Genomic DNA, 19338 nt, shown 5'->3' on the forward strand with positions numbered 1-19338 from the left:
GAAATCCGTCCCGTAAAAAGGATTGTGACGCGTGAGTAGCTAAATCGTAATCTTGGCACTACTTGCCGCTAGTGCAAAAATAAGAGACGCTCACTCGGCTTAAATCGCTGACAGTTATCTGTAAGCTTAACAGCTTGTAAAATGCCATAACAACAAGATGAAATAAACATATAATATTTTTAGTAATTCGCATATTAGGTTATACTTTATGAATCAATTATATTTTTAAAATTTAATAATGATTATTCTTATGTTTGAAATGTTAATTTTATAAAAAATATTTTATTAATCATTTTTATATATTCCTTTAGTCCTTTCTACTGAAATTTGCGGAATTCAATAAGTTATCATTTTATGAAATAAATGTTTTCTTCAAGTCTTCTGTTTTTGTTTGGACCGGGTTAGAACTGTGAAGTAACATTCCCAGTTAACGCTATCTAGCTTCCAGAGGTATTAGCTATACCATGATTTCTTAATTTCCCATTCGCTTCGAATATTTCTTGCTTCTAAATATAGTACAAATTCATAACTAAGTAATAAAAATAAATATCAGAAGTAAATAGAATATTTATTCATTTTTTAAAATATATTTTGAAACAACATTTAATATTTGCTCACGTAATTAGAAAAAGTTGTCAATTTTTCCAAACAAAAATATTTAGACGCCGATGTGCATAATAAGTTGGTAGGCAATGAATCAAAGAGAAAAGTGAGCAAATTGCTCTTTTAAAGCCGTCACTTCAAATCTAGACCCATAAGAAAAAAAAAATAGATGTAAGTTTGAGTAAATTGAATAAGGAAAGGCTACAAAAATATTTTAAAACAATAGATTTTAATGTGTAATGTATTCTAACTATAAGGCAAGGAATAGCAAAATGTATTAATTTGCCTTGAAGAAATTTTATGTGTGATAAAAAAAAGTATTGAATTTAATTTTTTTTTCTGCATAAAAATATTGAAAGTATTAGAAAATCAATACTTCACACATCGTTAAAAAAAAAAAAATTTTTTTTTTTTTTTGAACAAGAGATTTAAATATTTGACTTTGAAAATTTCAAACTTTACTCTTTACTACTCATCTTTCATTATTTTTATATATGTACTAAAAAAAATGCCTTTATCGTTTCTCATTTATACTTATAATAAAGCTCAACGTGTGTGTGTTAGCGATCTACAGGCCAGACCATTCGACCTACGGCTACCAAATTTGGCACGTGTATACCTTGAACCCCGGGAAAGTGCACCTCGGAGCGATTTTTTTTTTTTTTTTTTGAATTTTCAATTAGAATTTCAATTGATTAAAAATTAAGCAAAATTTCGGCGTTTTTCCGCTGTAATTTCAGAAAATATTACAGCACAAAATTAATTTTTGCATCAAGTTCAAAAAATTATCTTTTTAATGATACCAATGCTTTAAGCTATAAATTAAGTTTCGATTTTTAAAGAACTTTTAAGGAAATATTCTAATTATATTTTTCAACAATATATTTCGCACAAAATAAAAATAAAATTTAATCTGCACGAACACGTCAATGGGAAAAAATTAGCTTTTATCGACGTGTTGCCATCGCATTAACAGAAGTTCAAAGCAACTATTATTGAAGATCAAAGATATAAAAGTGTAATTTTCGGCAAGTGGCTGTATGAAGTGAAAAAAATTTGAAATATGATATTTTCTAAAAAAGTAAATGAAGGAGTAAGTAAAGGAAAAAAGAAGTAAATAAAAGTAATGGAGGAGTTAAAAAAGAAGTAATGGTGAAGTTTTCTATGATTTTTTACAATTTCTATATTATTAAGTAAATAAAACAGTTTAATTTAAGGCAAACATGGTTTAGTATATATAGACTAGTCACTCTTAATCAGCGCCTATCAGCTAATTTTAATATCTGTTAACAAAATGCTCTAAATGAACTAAATAATTATATTATATGCAACTTGAGTCAATAAATACTCCGATAATTAGGAATTCTAAATTTTTACATAGGTAATCTGCTCTTTTAATCATTTATAATAAAATATTCTTAAAACACCATTTTAAATAAAAATTGGGCAACTCCAATCAATTAAATCAATCACTAAAACTGACTAATTTATGAAATTTCAATATCACTCTTCTATAAAAACTCGCGATTTTAGACCATTTCATCGACCGTCTCAAAGAAGATACGCCAATCTTTTGCCAGGGTTTCTAGACAGTGGTTGACCTTAGATTATGAAAATGTTGATTGTTCTAAAATTGCTATGTAAAAACTTCATACATCAGTCAGACTGGATCACAGATTATAGAAACGGCAATTTATTTATTTAAAGCTGAAATGTCAAGAGCACTTCGCAGAAAATGATTCCTTAGGATCAAAGGACTGAGTTAAATTTAAACTTCCTAATTTTTACATAAGTGCATTTATTGATTGAAATAAAATATTTTTGTTTATATCATTTAAATATTTTGATAGTAAAACTAAAAACTAAATTTTAGGATACATCAGAAAAATTTTTGTTGAATAATTCTTTAAGATATTATATAAATTACGAAAATCATTCAGCAGTGCACATGCAACTTCAATACCGAACGACTCTGCTTTCAAATTTCATATTAAAAAAAAAAAAAAAGAACGTTCGTTTTATTAAAAAATCTTTTATATTCATTGCAGTTTAAAATTTCCAATTTATTTAAAAATTGAAATTTTATGGGCGCGGATAGAAAATTAAAGAGAGATAAGTAGTACAATGAGGCCATGAGAAATAAGTAGTTACAATGTTTAAGGCCAACATAATAGTGTGACAGAATTATATAACTATCAAAATCTGAAACTTAAAAATATTCTGCAGTAAAAGCTATTAAGAGACTAAGTTACATAAAATATTTAATTGAAAATTTGAGCGATTATTAATACTGGCAAACCGGCTGATCGCCAAAGGCGGTTAGTTTGCAATAAAATGAATTTTTAACAATTTTCAAGACAGCTTTTTTATATTACAGGCGAATGCATTTTATATGAGAATTTGCGACGTTTTTAAGGAGAAGAAAAGGATTTTTAATCAGATTTCTCAGAATCTAGCCTTGTTCCGATTCTGTGCCATGATCACTTTTCAAATTTTCATCAATATCAGACGAATCTGGGCTATCACGATTTTTCACTATCGGTAGAAATTCTAGTTAGATCTCTGAATCTCTTCTCATTATGTTCGTGCGTTGTTATAGCCATAACGTTAAATGGATCTTAAACGACAACATATATGCGGGTCAATCTTACTTCAGCCTCCCCCCCCCCCATACACACACACAATAAAAGAATAGACATGCTGTTTCATTTGTTTCTGTTACTCTTATTTTCTTCTTCAGATATAAGAAGAAACAGGAGTATGCTTTTACAAATTTCTAGAATATCTAAACAAAAGAGAAAGGATGGGATAAAAAAAAACCCATGTGCGTGTGAAATGACGTGTTAAGCTTAAAGTGTGCTTGTAAGTCAAAGCTCCCGTAGCGCCGCCAGTGAGATGCCAAGGATTAAATTAAAAATAACATTTTCGATTACGATTAGAAGTATCTAGTTAACACAAAGAACAAGCGAAGTGATTCAAGACATCCCTTCTCTTGGATTGCCAAATGTGAAATATTCAAAAATCATATGATGGTATTCAAGTATACGTAATTCGGATTAGAACAACAAAAAAAGATATTTCCTTTTTACAAAATTAGCCTGTGTTGCGGGGTCTAGCGTTAAAAGGAAAACAAGTCAATGCATGTGGACTTCAGTGATTTTGGTGAAAGAGAAACAGAAAGATACTGAATTATATTTTGCAATATTAAGCGCACTAAGCACAGGTTTTGCAATTAAAATGCCTTTTTTAAAAGAACTTCTAGCCATCTCATACTTTAATTAATCTGTCAATCCTCTGACCAGATGTTATTGAGTACTGCGTTTCAAAAATAATAAGAAAAAAAAGGAGAAAAAAAAAAAAAAAAAAAAAGAGGGTTTTTTTATAACATTGTGTAAGCCATCCAATGCCTCCTACAATACTTTTCATGAGCTGGAAACTACCCTGTGACAAAAGTGGCAAAGAATCTCTAAAAACTGTTGAATAATTTGAATTATGTTCTTGTTTCATCATTGCCAATATGTTTCGGCAGTCTTTGGTGACCATATAACCTACTGCATAATCAATGGGTAGAATTTGTCCAGTTCTTCTAATACTGACTAATGTCACTTGCTACTTAATCACGATAAATGAATTTGTAAGTCATTTGTATAATCGATGGTTCTTTGACTTGGCGGCGACTTTCCTAACGCTCTTATTTAATAATATAATAAACTTTTTTTTTTTGCTAAATATACACTTGTCTAATTATAAATTTGGATTACCGAATTCGCGTTGTAAAAACAAATTTGTGTAATTTGCTCTTTTAGGAAGCTAACCAAGTACAATAATTCTCATGATATAACTTCCAGAAAATTTCTGCACGTCTCTTTTAATAATACTCCCTAAAATCTAAATCAATCTCTCGTTCAATATCTAGATCATGGAGAAAATAATCAGGGTTGAGATTTTCATTTCCAACGATCCACTTAATCATTGAAGACAGAAAGATTACTCAATTAGACAAATAATTACCTCATCTAAATGAACAACTTCTGCATCCAATTTTTCTTGTAAGAGTTCTTAGAAATTGAGAGTCATTAATAATACAATATATAAGAATATGAAAATATATGATAAAATTTTATTGTTTTTGTATTGCCAAAGGTATGGTGCTCTTATGGTAGAATCTCCTATTCAAGACTTAATTTCATGAAAATATAGTCATGTATACGATCCCGAAATATGTGAAATCTATTCAAGATCACAGAACCTTCCACTGACGTGGCAAAGGAATTTGGAGAAAGGTTGGCGATTCAAAGGTCATTCTCCCCACATAGCCATGGCTTAAGTTTCATCTTGGAATATCCCTCGTGTTACTTTCACCTTCTGACTAGTAACGGTACATTCACATCTTACTAATCTTTTAAATTAATTAATTTTTTTTTTTTTTTAGTAAAAATAGTTTTTTGGGAGTTACTTGACCATCAAGTCCCAATCTCTGCCTTAAAACTCATTTTGGAAATTTTTTTTGAACATATTTGTTTTATTCGGAACTTATTCGCTTCACTCACATAGAAACTGAAAAGAAAAAGGTTTTTTAACATTTGTAATAAAAGGGTTAAAAGTGGAACATTAAATGAACTCACCCCTTAATTGCTTTTAGTAAAATGACTGCAGGTAACTTGCTCGCCTTTACTTTTCTAACAGTAAGCCCGTGTCTCCTTTACTTTTTTTTTACTTTCTTGTATATGAAGTATAGATAAAGTATCGTAATCATAAATGTTTTTAAAAAATCAAATTTTTGACAGATCTCTATGTTTTACACCTTTTTGAATTCGAAAAACACAACTTTGGAAAATGTCCAACGTTTTTGCACTTGTCCTGTGATAGAGATAACTGAGACGAATGAAACTAACGGACTAAAGAGCTAGACGGATGAAATTTGGTATACGATCTTCACACTAAATTTTGTAGATTTCTATCAAATTTTATGCAAATCTATCTACATGTGGAAAAACAGATTTTTGAAAACCTTTTAATTTTAACATTATCAATTTTAGTTTATTTTTTAGGTCACAGTGATTCAAAATAATGAATAATACCAGTAAATTTTTTTTTTATGAACTTACAACTTGTTTAGGTAAAAAACAGAGAAAATTAGAACAAAGTACAAAGTGCTCTAGCAGAAATTCTAATTAATATTTTCATATTGTTTCAACACAATACACTTACACTTTTAGTGAAGGTAATGAACCAGTATCTAAGAAACATTTGTATTTATAAGAAAGTTATGGTTTGAGTATTCTCTTACACAAAATTTATCAAAATTCATGCATATAAACAATATTAAGTAGCTCTAAATCAAAAACGATTAATTTCAAATATTTATTCAAAAATTTTATTGAAATATTTATTATTCTATTTTATTGCCTTAAGAATAGTTAAGATAACATGTATACAAAATTTAATGAAAAAAATATTCATAATCTTTTGAGATATCATGTTTTACATATCATTTTTTTTTATTTACTTTCCTTTAATATGCACAATCGTAGGATACACCTATTTTATCAGTTTTCTTCATTTTAGTAGCTCTTAATTTTTTTTCAGGCAACTTTTGTTGCACTTAAAGACTGCCTCTTTGATGTCGTAACTCTTCTTTTATAGAGAGAAAGAAAATGCTTCAAGGTACATTCTCCAGTAATTATTCTCAGTTTATAAAAAATGATTATGAGGCTATAAAATTCTTCACTGAAAACAATTACAGATGTTGATGCTCTCAAATGTAAAGTTTGTAACTCAACAAATGCATTTCTTGGGACTATCGTCCACAAAAGATTATTGAAGCGTTCATTTGCATTTCGAGTCCTACAGAGTAGGCATTATTTTTTAGTAGTTCTTGATTGCATAGTTGCATGTAAGTTAATGAATTTGATGAAGTGGAAGACCTGTATTCTGTACCTGTGTTCTGTGGAAGACCTGTATTCTGTACCTGTGTTCTGTGGAAGACCTGTATTGCACTCTTTGAAACTTTTGCCACAGACAATTGCACACTGGTATTTACACCAGCTGCCCTTTCCTGTCAGACACTAGCCATGCATAGGATATTTGGCATTAGAGCAGGTACATGAGCAAATGCAGCAATGATTGCACTTTATATATGTAATAAATTTCCTACATTAGCTTTAACTGCAATCCCATAATAATTTTGTAATTTATTTATAAAGGTGTCGGTTAACTTTCCTTTACTACCAAGAGATTTATTTAATCCTTTAACTTTTTTAACTGCAATTTTCCCACTTGTTTCTGCATATGTTCAGTACATTCTAATTTTAAAACAGAATCTTTTCCATATATATCTTTAATGCAGCCTTTAGAGTCCCCATATCCATAGTATTCTGAATAAATAAGTTTAGGATGACCCTGGGAACATTCAAAGATTCAGTAAATTTCAAGCACTTCCATATTCCAAGACAAACCCTTATGATTTGTATACTGAGGTTTCGACACACATGATGAATATAATTTTTCACTATGAAACCATTGGCAAAATTGGGATATCATTTCAATATCCAGTATTTTACCACACATAGCAGAAACTGCGTTGACTACTCCATTCAGTGATAGAAAACCTCTGTGCCGTGTTCCATCAAATGATATTCCTCATTTAGTAACAACTCCAGTCCCCCCCCCCCCTTATCACAGCACTGTTATCTGTTCAAAAAAAAAAGGAAAAAAAAAAGAGGAAAATTCATAGCAGCAAAAAATTTCTTGCCAGCCATAAAACCTTTTCCAATAACACAAAGTGTACATATGAGTCAAGTTTATGTCATTGCATTCATTTATCTCATTGCATGTATTTTGCTTTATAGATGTAGCAAAACCCTTACTGAATGAGCAATTTCTGCACTTCAAAAGAGAAACTCAAAGATAAAAGGATAAAGGACAACATAAAAGTGTAAAAACACTTATTAATATTTCGGTAACTACAATTTAAAATCCAGAAAGGTAACTGCTTTTGAAATTAGAAATGTCATTTTCACATGGCTGAGAATTTAACAATTTATTTAATTTCTATTCACTGCATATTTTGCCTTCCGCAGATGATGTATCAAAAAAACTGCAGCTTGCATAGAAGAATTGGTATTTCTTTGATTTTTTCATTTCATTCTTTTGTTATTACTTTTTCCACCCCTTTAAAAGGTTCTTAAAACTATAAAAGCATGAACAGAAAGTTCAAACAAAATAATATTCTCTCAAAAAATAAGGTAAATAAATATATAACATGAATGAGCAGTATAAAAATGAAACAATATTCAAGAAATAGTTGTTACCAATTTTCTCCACATAAGCATCTTGAAAACTTATTCAAATTGAGGTAGCTTAACAGTAGAGTATGTTATAAAAAAAATTAATTTACAATTCAATAAGCAGTATATATATATATTTAAATGGCATAAGATATCCAACTCCTGGTTTCATTTACCTATTTATCTCTATATCTTTATCTCTCTTCTCTAAATCTTCATTTACAATAAATTCAGAAGAAAAATAAACACAGATTCAGAATGCTAAATAAACAAGCTTTGAAATAAAGTAATAAAAAATGTGAATTTTGACAAAAAATGGCTTTCTAGAAATAGACTGATACTTGAAAGAGGAAGACCATCTTTGTGGCTGTTTAAAGATAAGTTAACACAATAACTACGAAATGAAGAGAGATAGAATAAAATTTGGCATACAGATTTAACATCTATAGACATTAAATTTTGAGCCAAATCCAACATGAGGTTGATTATCTGTCTATACTTTCAGAAACATGTAAACATGATAACTCAAAAAGGCAAAATCTTAAACATATCAAATTTGGTGTGCAACATTGTGACTACATTTATAGCTGTGTCAAATTTTTGTTTCAATCAGTTGTGAAAAATGCATCTAAAACACTAATTCAATTTTTGGATACTATTAACCGCATGCCAGGGGTTAATCACTAAAAAAACTCCCCAAGGATCATACGACAGATACAATAAAAATCATAATTTATACTAAAGATTAATATTCCATAATTATTGTATACCAATGCCATGCAAGATGTTCACTGAGATAATGCATTTATTAGAGAGTATATAATAATGTTTTTTACAAAAGACCACTCCTGCTGTTTTCTTTCAAAATATTTGGCTTATTTTCCTCCGTTATATTAACCTTGTAAGTGCCAAGGCTCTTTGGACATCTTTTCTATTTCAAGATATCCGATTTATCATTATGCTATGGACTGGAAAATTCTGTAATGTTCCAAAAGCAACTTCAAACCAAAATATAAATTAAGTTGTGCTTGGTTAAATTTCAACTTTTCAATTTTTAAGGAGCACTTTCAGGCAACACTTTAATAAATATTCAGTCTCTATATCATAAGGATAACATTTTTACTTAATAACATGAAACAATGATATTTACAATTTGTATGTTTGTAATAAACTCAGTAAAAGCATCAGAACCGGAGAAAGCAGCATTCATCAGGGTAGAGACTAATAGATGAATTTTAAATGAAATAAAATTAATTAATGATTATAGTATTACTGCGTACTTTCTTTTTTTGATATGATATTCTTGTTTCCCTTGCTTCAAAGTTTATCCTTTATATTGAAGAGAAACTCAAAAACATTCCATTTCAAATATGAATATTCATTTACATATCTTGATATAAGGTACTCAATAAATAATCTTCTTTAACACATTCTTTTCCCATAAGAAATGCTGTTTTATAAGTTTATAAGATGATTCAAATGTAGATAAGGCATTCACTGAATTAGAATCTTACAAGATAAACTAAAATTAAAAAATATGTGTACAAATAAGACTGAAATTCCCATTTTCTTTTTCCCAATAGAAATTCAAATACTGAACCAATTTTCCTTGAATTTTTTCTACAATTATTATAAATATTAAGGATAGTTTTGTAACAATTAAACAATAGTTAATTTTTAATTAATTAACCTAGCACCCCTGGAAGAGTGTAAAGGCTATAAGTAGATCATAATTGTTTTAAGGCTTCCTGCAACTTGGAAAGCCCTTGAGGAAGAGTTATATTAAATAAGAAGTAAGATAATTTATTAAGTAGATCAACATAGTAGTACATTATCAAAAAGTTTTTGAGACAATTATCTAAATCTTAACATTCAGCTAGAGACACACTGGTAAAAATCAATCTTAACTATGTTAGAATAACTTTTTTTTTATAACCAGTAAGATTCCACATTCAATTTCTCATACATATATACTAAAGTTATAATGTCAGTTCATGGAGGAACATCAGTTTTTTTTTTTTTTTTTTAAATAAAACACTGCCGCTTCTAGAACTATAAGCTGAATAAGAAGATATCACAAAATAAAATTTTGCAATGAATCATAGCTATATAATTTTACCAAACTGTATATAATTAACATTAAAGAGAACATACTCAGTGGGTTTCTTTTCCCGTCGAACAGGTATATTTGGTGTAAAAGTTCTCTTTGGTTGAGATCCTAAAGTTAGGTCCCGTGGTGATCTAATTGATGGTAGCCTGTAAAAGAAGAGAGGAATGAAATAATAATAATTTACAGATATTTGAAGACGAAATCCTTTTTAGATCATTACAAATAACTCCAATTCATGCTATTCATAAATATTTCTTTTTAATGAGTAGTAAACTATCTCAATCAACAAAGATATTAAAAAATAGAAAATTAAGTTATACAAATAATTTTATATCACATAATACAAAAATGTTTTGGCTTGCATATAGAATAAGAAGGGAAAGAAATGTTATTTTCAACAAAGGTTATAAATTAGCTTTCAATGCCAAACTATTTCTCAATCATGTATAGCTAAAAGAAAACTCTTTTAATAGCTCATTAAAAAAAAATTAAAATAAAAAAATTCTGCTTGTAATAAATTGATCAATAATATGTCTAAGAAAATTTAAATATGAATAAAAATTTATTTAATCCATTTGATTTTTATTTAATAAATATATTCTAAAACTATTAATTACTTATATACTATTAATTTCATTTTTAGCTTTAATTATAATTTCCAAATCAAAATTCACTCCATAATTAAAATAGATCAAGCTTTCTATGGTCAAGACCAGTCACTTTTGGAAGATTCAAATGCTGGACAATTCCTGGCCAATGAGTTAAATCAAACTATAGTTAAAATGGAATTTCTGTTAGTGAGTATAATTTTATCCTAAATCTTATTCATAATGCAAAATACTTTTCTATCAGAATTAATGCTATAATTCAAAATCTGGTAAAAATAGGACATTTCATTAGCATTAAATGAATTTATAGCTTGCATAACTACTGCCTTATTTGGATGATGCTTCTTAACATAGGAAGCAAAAATTTCCCATGCTTTCAGCATGGGAATGCATTCAGCATTGCAATGGAAACTATTTTTTCCTCTCCTGACTAAATCTCTTTGCAACTCCATAAGATCTCCATTACTTCTAATTATGTTCTTCCACATGAATATCAATGTTATTGCTATTCACCTCCAGATTCCTAATCTTAACCAGACAAAAAAAAAAAAAAAAAAAATTGATTAATTCTTTACAGGTTTTTTGGAGCAGGCACTCAAACTCTTTGGAATTTTTTTTTTAACAATGCTATATGGCCAAAGCTTCTTGCACACACAAATAGGGTTTTCGAACAAGGGCTCAACACAGACTCATGCCAGAGGTACACACCAATTCTATGTGACATCAGGATGTCTGCTTGTCACTCATTCTGTAAAACATTGCTTGGTTTTTCCCCCCTTTAATCTTTTTTTAAAAACATTTGCTTTGATTATTATGTGAATTACTTATTATACAGATAGACATTAAGCAAAGTATGATTGCATTTATTTATTCCTATTGCAGAAAAAAATTTCCTTAATTATATCAAATTCTTAAAAATCAAATATCAATCACATTTTTATTTCAATCAAGAAATCCTATGAAAAATTACATAAATTTTAGTTTATTCAATACTTTAATCCAATAAATTGAAATATTTACTTCAAATATGCATTTCTTATAATTTAAATGCTTATTTTGCAAGTATCTATTTGCACTCAAAATTACTATTCTTGCTCCAACAATGAATTTAGAATTTTTAAATTCTGAAACCAAATGTTTTGCAGCTTTATGCATTTCAATATCAACTATACATTTTTTATTGTTTTTATACAGTGCAAATAAATATCAAAAAGATTAATATAAATGAGATATTCATTTTAAAGCTATATTATAAATTATAAAAAGAAACATATTTCTTTCCTTGCTTGCCTCTGGCCAAGGAAGGAAGCCCAAGTCCGAATCCCCCCTCTTCTAGACTGCAGGCCACAGAGATCCACGCCTTGTTTAAACTAAGAATTAAATGAAATGGAGGATTCCCCCAGAGCACGATTGGTATGCTGGTACATGTCCAGGTTTGTCTCTGGCATGCACTAGTTCAAGGAGTGTTCAAACGCTCTTGTATAGGCTAAGATCTGACCATATAAATAGTCTTATTCATCAGAAACCAAAAGACATTTTGCCTCTTCATTTCATTGAATGTATACAGCTGGTGCAAGTGGGGAGGGGGGGGGGGGGTGAGTCAGTTTACAATCTTATCATGTAAAACAATCTCTTAGACTTGGTTTGAATTTGTGTTCAATCCAAGGGGGATAAACAACAACAACAAAATGAATTTACTGTTGACTTATTGTAGTTCATGAATGAAAAATATAAAGTTATTATATTTCTGAATAATATACAGAAAATGAGAATTCCTGAATGAGTTATACAAAACTACTAAATATATTTACTATAGCACCATACTAAAATGTAAAGTACACAATGGAACCATGAGATAGTATATTTTTGAAATTGTAAGCACCCAGCATTAAAGACAAGGTTTAGTGTGTATGTGGATTCTGTTCAATCATTCATAAAGTATCATTATAATGTGACATAAGCTATCACATTTATTTATAAGGTATCATTATCATGTCATTTTGTTCACAATTATTTCATGAGTAATGATTAATTTATTATCATGGATCAGCATAAGTTTTCTAAAAGACTAAAAATTCACAAAAATTTCTACTCTCTTTCTACTACAATCTTAAATTTGAATAATCTTCATTCTAAAGCTTAATGAACAAAGCCACCTGGTAATTCATACTGCATAACATTCAAGAAAATATAGAGAGGGATTGACTAGTGCATTGCTTTTCTAGGCGATATGCTACTCGACTTAAACACATAGACAAAATTAATATAATTGGCAAAATGAAATTTTCTGGTCATTATCATTGATAAATACTATGTAATCATGAATGTTTATTTTAAATCCTGCATATAGTCATTAACATATCAAAATCAATTTGCAAGTCAAATTTGTCAAAACAAAATACTTATATAAGTAAATTATATGCACTCTGGAATAATTTTAAGAGTTGTGGATTTTTGCAAATGGTCATAAAATGATTTACTTCATTAGTAGTTCCAGCAGTTCCAACAAAATTTCACATGTTTTGCTGTGTATAGTTCTTGATAAAAGACATTTTGATATAAAAATAATTATAAATGAATATTTATATAGTATAATTCATTTTAGATTTTTTTAAAATTTTAATTTAATTTAATTTATTTTATTTTTTTTAGCTTTAGTGTCATAAAAACAGAATTTCAAAATTTTATTCCATTTGAAAAAAATATTCAATTTGAAGTCATACTTGATTACCTAGAAATATTCTAGAACTTAATATAAATATTGTCACAAATTACACCCAAATGTTCTTGCATAGGAGAATTATTAATGATATGAATAACATCAAACATAGTTCATCAAAAATTACTAGCTTTGTATTTACTTCGAATACTGAACTCAACTAAGGCATTTTATGGTATAAGGGTCAGATGCAACAAAATTAAATTACCAATTAATTACAACTCTTAAAACAAAAATAAATCTTCTAAATAATCTAAACATTTGCAAATACCATCAAAATTTAAAATAAGCTGACTATCTGAATATCTTTTAGATATGTAAATATATTTACATGATAATTATCTGGCAATTTCAATTAATTAATATGAATCACGTTAAAATGGGTCTATAACTGAATATTAAAATTTTGATATTCACATAAAATTAGATTCATCTCTTATAAATATATGCTGGGTGAGATTGAGATAAGTGTTTTCGTATTTTAGAAAAAGTACAACAACTCTAAGCTTTATTAAAAGATTGACATTCTTTCAAGTAATTACATTTTTTAACCTTTAAATGGTGGATGTATTTTGTACTATATTTTTGCTTTAAATGATTCATTGTGAAACTACTAAATGGAAAATGATATAAAACTTATCTGCTCTTCTTTTAATAAAAAGATAGGGGAAAAAATATATAACTTATAGAACTTAGCAAAGAGTATTAGTCTTTTGTTAAAATAGTTCATTAAGGATAACTAAGCTGCAATGACGTAATATTTTTCTCAAGAAATTGCAACATAAACTATATTTACATAGTTGCAGCATAAACTTTTTTATGATCCAGTATTAAATAAAATTGAAGTTGCAAGAACATACCAACTTATGCAAGGTCCAAATCAGATAATTCTTTCCTATTTTTACAAGGTATGCCTTTTTTCTTATCACAAAATCAAATTTATATAATAGTTAATAAAAATATCCTGTCTAGATCTTTGCATTTCACAGCAGTTTAATGGAAATATTAAAATGTTAGCTTGTTTAAATTATTAACCCAAAACAAATCCTAAAATATTTTAACATCCTATTATATGTTTCGCCAAATATTATAAAAACATACCTTGCATTACGTCCAACAGGTAGGCCTTTAATTCCAATCGCTCCTCTCGGAAAATTACTGAAATCTGGTTTCTTATCTTCTGGTTGCTGTGCCATTTCTAGAAACATGAGATATAAAATAGATATTATAAATATGGTAGATTTTTTTGTAAGATAAAATATCCAAAATTATTCATCAACAGACATGAAAATATTAGGCTTCTTTCAAAAGATAGAAAATGAAAATAACAGAAGTTTCTGATGGCTGCTAACCTGTAATGTTTATCATTCAAAACAGTAAAAAACATGTTAATGTTTAAAACATGTATGGCAGTAATAATCATTAATAAATTACATATAAAAAATAATAATGAATTTCTTAATGTTTCCAACAAATCACACTCCACTTTCATTCTTCAGAGAGATTTAAGATAATTTATAGAATAAGACACTGACAAAAGACATATCTATCTGAGAAGTCATCTTTAACTATTAAAAAATATATTTTTTTAATGCCTATAAAATTATTATTGTCCATAAATTATCACATAAGATGAGGATAATGGCGTTTTGCATAGGGCACTGATTTTTATTTGGACAAAAAATTATGCATTTATTTTGAGGAAAGAAAATTCCCCAATGTTTACGTTCTATGTTTTATATGAATTAACTAAAAAAATGCATTTTATTATGTCGAATCAATATATTTCGATTAGCTTTCAAGATGAAAATTTTTATAACATATAATCAGAAGTATTATAATATATATATATATATAAGTTTGTGTGTCTCACCCCTTAATTAAAAACAACACAAATCGAACATGTGGAGGGCTGGAAATGATGCAAAAAAAAGTAATAAAAAACGCAGTCATGGTCATGAGCAAACTGGAATGTAGCTATCATAATAAAGATAAGGGAAAAAAATGGCTTATTAATTAAAAATACTAATATAACTAATGCATAGTCATTTGAAGTCAATTAAATTTATCAGATATAAGTTATTAAAAAGATTCATAAATTTATCCCAAAGGGAATCAAATAAATTTAAAAAAAACTACGACATTAGAAGTAAAGCCGTTGATTGACAATCGAAAGTTAAAAGAAGCCTTCAAAAATTGTTTCGATTTATTCTAATTACATTTTCTTTGATTTCTTTAATAATTAAAAAAATCAATAAATCCTATTTGAAATATCAGACATTTCAACATGAAATAACAATAAAAAAAATTCACTTTTGATTATTGTTGAAGAGAAAAATGTATTGTTTTGGAATTGGCAGGGCCCCAGTAACAATATGACGTTGATTAATATTTGGGTAATACTGAGAAATAATGGGAATACAGAGGAATACCGAACACAGTATTAACAATATTGTATAAAATGTAAAAAGATTCAAAGGGCAGTGAGACTTTTAAAAGCATTGATACATACATACATTGATTCTGGCACAAAAATAATATCGCTTATGATACTATTGTTTATGAATTCACTTAACTGAGGTTTTATTCCAAAATATTAACTAGAACAAGTTTATTAAAAGACTAATATTGTGTAATATTGTAAAAACAATATTTGGCATTCTACAATGAGCAATGTTGAACGCATTGTGAAAACTATTCTGCAAATTCTGCATTTATCAATGTTGCTCAATTTTATGATGATGTTACTATAAATTATAATAATAAGACATAACATTTTATGGTTCATTTAATGTGTTGTGCCACATGAGTATATTTTTGATATTATTTATTGTTTTTATTCATTTATTTAAAGTAATTTAGCGGTATGAGATGCTCGAAGGATAGAACCTGGGACCTTTTGGTTAGCAGTCCATTAACTACCCTATTATACCAAAACGATCGTTCGGGTAGATGAGTTGTTAACTGGCTTATATGCTATTCACCACAGAACTCTCCCTCCAGTGAGTCGGAGGTGAGACGAACGATATGGGAGTTGAGTGGTGATGTATTGAGTTATTAGCTGTTGCCTAAATGGACGGTACCCAGTTGAATAGCGCCAAGCGTTATGGCGAGCATGTGTGAGTGCTGATGCGCCAAGTGTGTCTGGCGAATTTTGGGTTGCTCCGTCAAGTGAGTGTGACGACTTTGGTTGAAAGTAGATGGCGCCACAACAGCTGTACGAAGGGTAAAAATAAGTAATGCTTGTGGAAGGGAATCCACACGACCGATGTCGTCTCGAGCATGCACAGAGCAAATACTTTCTCATAGGAATAAGGAAAATGTTCGATAACGCAAGTATCAATGGGGTCAATTCATGTGACGTAAAAGTCACATGTCATGTACCTCTTGCGCATGGCATTTAAGTTTCATCCGCGCCGCTCTCGTCAGTCAGTCTGCCATTAACGTTCTCCGCCAAGTATGAAGCGGATTTTTTGTTTACATTTGAAGTTATAATTTTTGAGTCATTTTCCTTCCTCTTATTATGTGTTAACAGAGGAAATACTGGTGTGCTGATGGATGCATGCTTTAATGCGAAATACAAGAGTGACTGTCATGATAAAATGTTTTTTTTATTTTCCTTTCAACAAACCTGACTTGGGTTGATAGCTTTGGTATAGATTTTTTCAAGCCTTCGAAGTCAATGATATGCTCCGATCATTTTGAAGAATTCCTTCAGTTTGTGTCCATTTATTAAATATAGCTGTTCCAGTAATTTGTTAGAAAAACTCTTCGAAGAAAAAGAAATCGGTAAGCGATTTGCCACCAAATACAATCAAACAAAATCATGAGTGCATTTCTAATTTACTTCATTCACATTTGATGAAATTTCTGATAATTTTGAATATGCTTAGAAGGTTTTGAAATGTTTACATGAGTATTACATTGCATTTTTTTACAAAATCTTATCTAAATTTAATTAACGTAAGTAAACAAACTCCTATTGCAAAAATAACAACTGCTATAATGCTAAACTTAGGTGGAAGTGAATATTACTAGCTTTCTAATTACGTTTGCAGATTTGTGATGGATTCAAAGTGAATTTATATCAAAAATCTTTTCTATTGTTCAAAATGAAATGTCAATAGTCTATTGTATTTAAACTGAAATTCACTGTTATCATAATATCCTGTTATAACACTGTGCACCTCAGTGATTTCTGTTTTAATAAATAAAGGTCTTTTCATTGAAAATCAATTTCCATATCAGCATTTATTATATAATTTTTATTCCCAACTTAATTGCTACATGCATGTTTCACTTTTTTTTTTTTTTTTTTTTTTTCTATTTCTGTAACATATCAATTTTGAATTATAAAATTCTGTGAAAGCATAAAAGTGTTTCTTTCAACTCCTCTTTATATCCTATTTAACTTCTCTCTCTATATATATGTATGTATATATATCATGACCTTATTGTTGTTTATTAAATTTACTCTATTATATGTTTTTGTTTTATTTTATGATATTCATTCAATTTAATTATTATCAATGTAACTTTAGCATTTAAAAAAATTTCATAAATGTTCTGCTTTAAAAGTATACTGTTCAACATTATGTTTTTATTAGTGATAAAAAAAACTGTTCTTTAGTATCTAGGATGTTTCTGTTGAATAAAATTGATTTCATCATTTACATTGACATTCTTGTCATGCTGTGTTTATATTATTTCTAAGTGTCTAGAAAAATAAATGTTGATAAATAGTTAATAGTTGTTTTTTTTTTAGTTTTTTGTATTAGTGAGTACATTGAAACATACATTGGATCATATTTTTTCAACTAATTATCACATATATTTTATATATATCTCTCTCTTTCTATATATATATATATATATATATATATATATATATATATATATATATATTTGTAATGTGTAAATAAAAATTATGAAAGTGTGATTTTGTTTGTTTTCCTTTAATGATTTCTACAAATTAAAATGAAATTATTTATTCATAAGTTGATAGATTTAAAAAAAGGTATCCATACCTTTTATATTTCATAATTTGAAATTGTAAACATAATTTATTCAATATATACTAATTTGAGTTTCATGTTCTTTCTTCTAAGCAAACTGAAAACATCAAATAACTAACTCTCAATATTTATAAAAGTAATTACATAAGAAAAAAAATACAATAATTTCATTAGTAAGCTTTAAAATATTAACTTATCTAAGAGTAATAATTATTTTTAAAAAGAACTAACTGGGGGAACTATATTCATAAAATTCAACATTCAATACTATTTAAATAATATGTAAAAAAGAACATATGTAATTTTTCAAAAACACTGCCATAGTCATTTGTCAAAATGTATCCTTCGGATGAAAAAATGGGGGTGGGGGGATATGGGAAAGGAAAGAATAAAGCGGCACCAGACGAATTAAAAAGCGATGTTAGTTAATTTTGCATAAACAATAATTCTATTGAAAATATTAATTGAAATTTTAATATAAGAAATAAAAATATATAACTAAGAAAATTTGGAGAAAATAATTCAAAATAATATCTTTAAAAAAAATCAGAAGTTTTTAATAATTGATCGGCTAGCTTAATATTTACTAAACAATGTCAACAATAATGTAAACAGTGTCAACGTTATCGGCAGACATCACGACATGCGCAGAAAGGTTGAAAATTGAACAGAAGCGGTTTGTTTGGTACCTGACACGTGACCGTGAATTGACCCCATTTCAGCTAGTCTCATTCGAGTCTATCCTTCTATCGCTATCGAATCTATCATGAATGTGTATGTTATATATGCTTTCGTGTTAATTGCAATTCACCATATTAAATATTCACGGTAGCAGATTTATGAAGACTCATGGATAAATTTTTAAGCGGAAGTAAGCGAGCATTAGACGACAATCAAGCATCAACAAGTACACAGACGAGCGTGGTTCCGAAAATAAAATCAAGAATATTTAAATTTTGGATTTACCAGTACTGAAGTTAATGAAAAAAAAAGT

General features: G+C 28.3%; 1 protein-coding gene across 1 annotated transcript in view; it reads right to left on the reverse strand.

Moving 5' to 3' along the window:
• The window catches only part of LOC129987866 (DNA-directed RNA polymerase III subunit RPC4-like), a 71430-nt gene that overhangs the window by 23257 nt on the left and 28835 nt on the right, over window positions 1-19338 (reverse strand). The window contains exons 2-3 of the mRNA XM_056095838.1: window positions 14431-14527; window positions 10047-10148 (exon numbers count right to left, since the gene is read on the reverse strand). Of these exons, the coding sequence (XP_055951813.1) occupies window positions 10047-10148; window positions 14431-14525 (197 nt within the window). The 5' untranslated portion in view covers window positions 14526-14527. The remainder of the gene's footprint in view (window positions 1-10046; window positions 10149-14430; window positions 14528-19338) is intronic.

Source organism: Argiope bruennichi, chromosome 10 (assembly GCF_947563725.1).
Source record: "Argiope bruennichi chromosome 10, qqArgBrue1.1, whole genome shotgun sequence".
Lineage (NCBI taxonomy): Eukaryota > Metazoa > Arthropoda > Arachnida > Araneae > Araneidae > Argiope > Argiope bruennichi.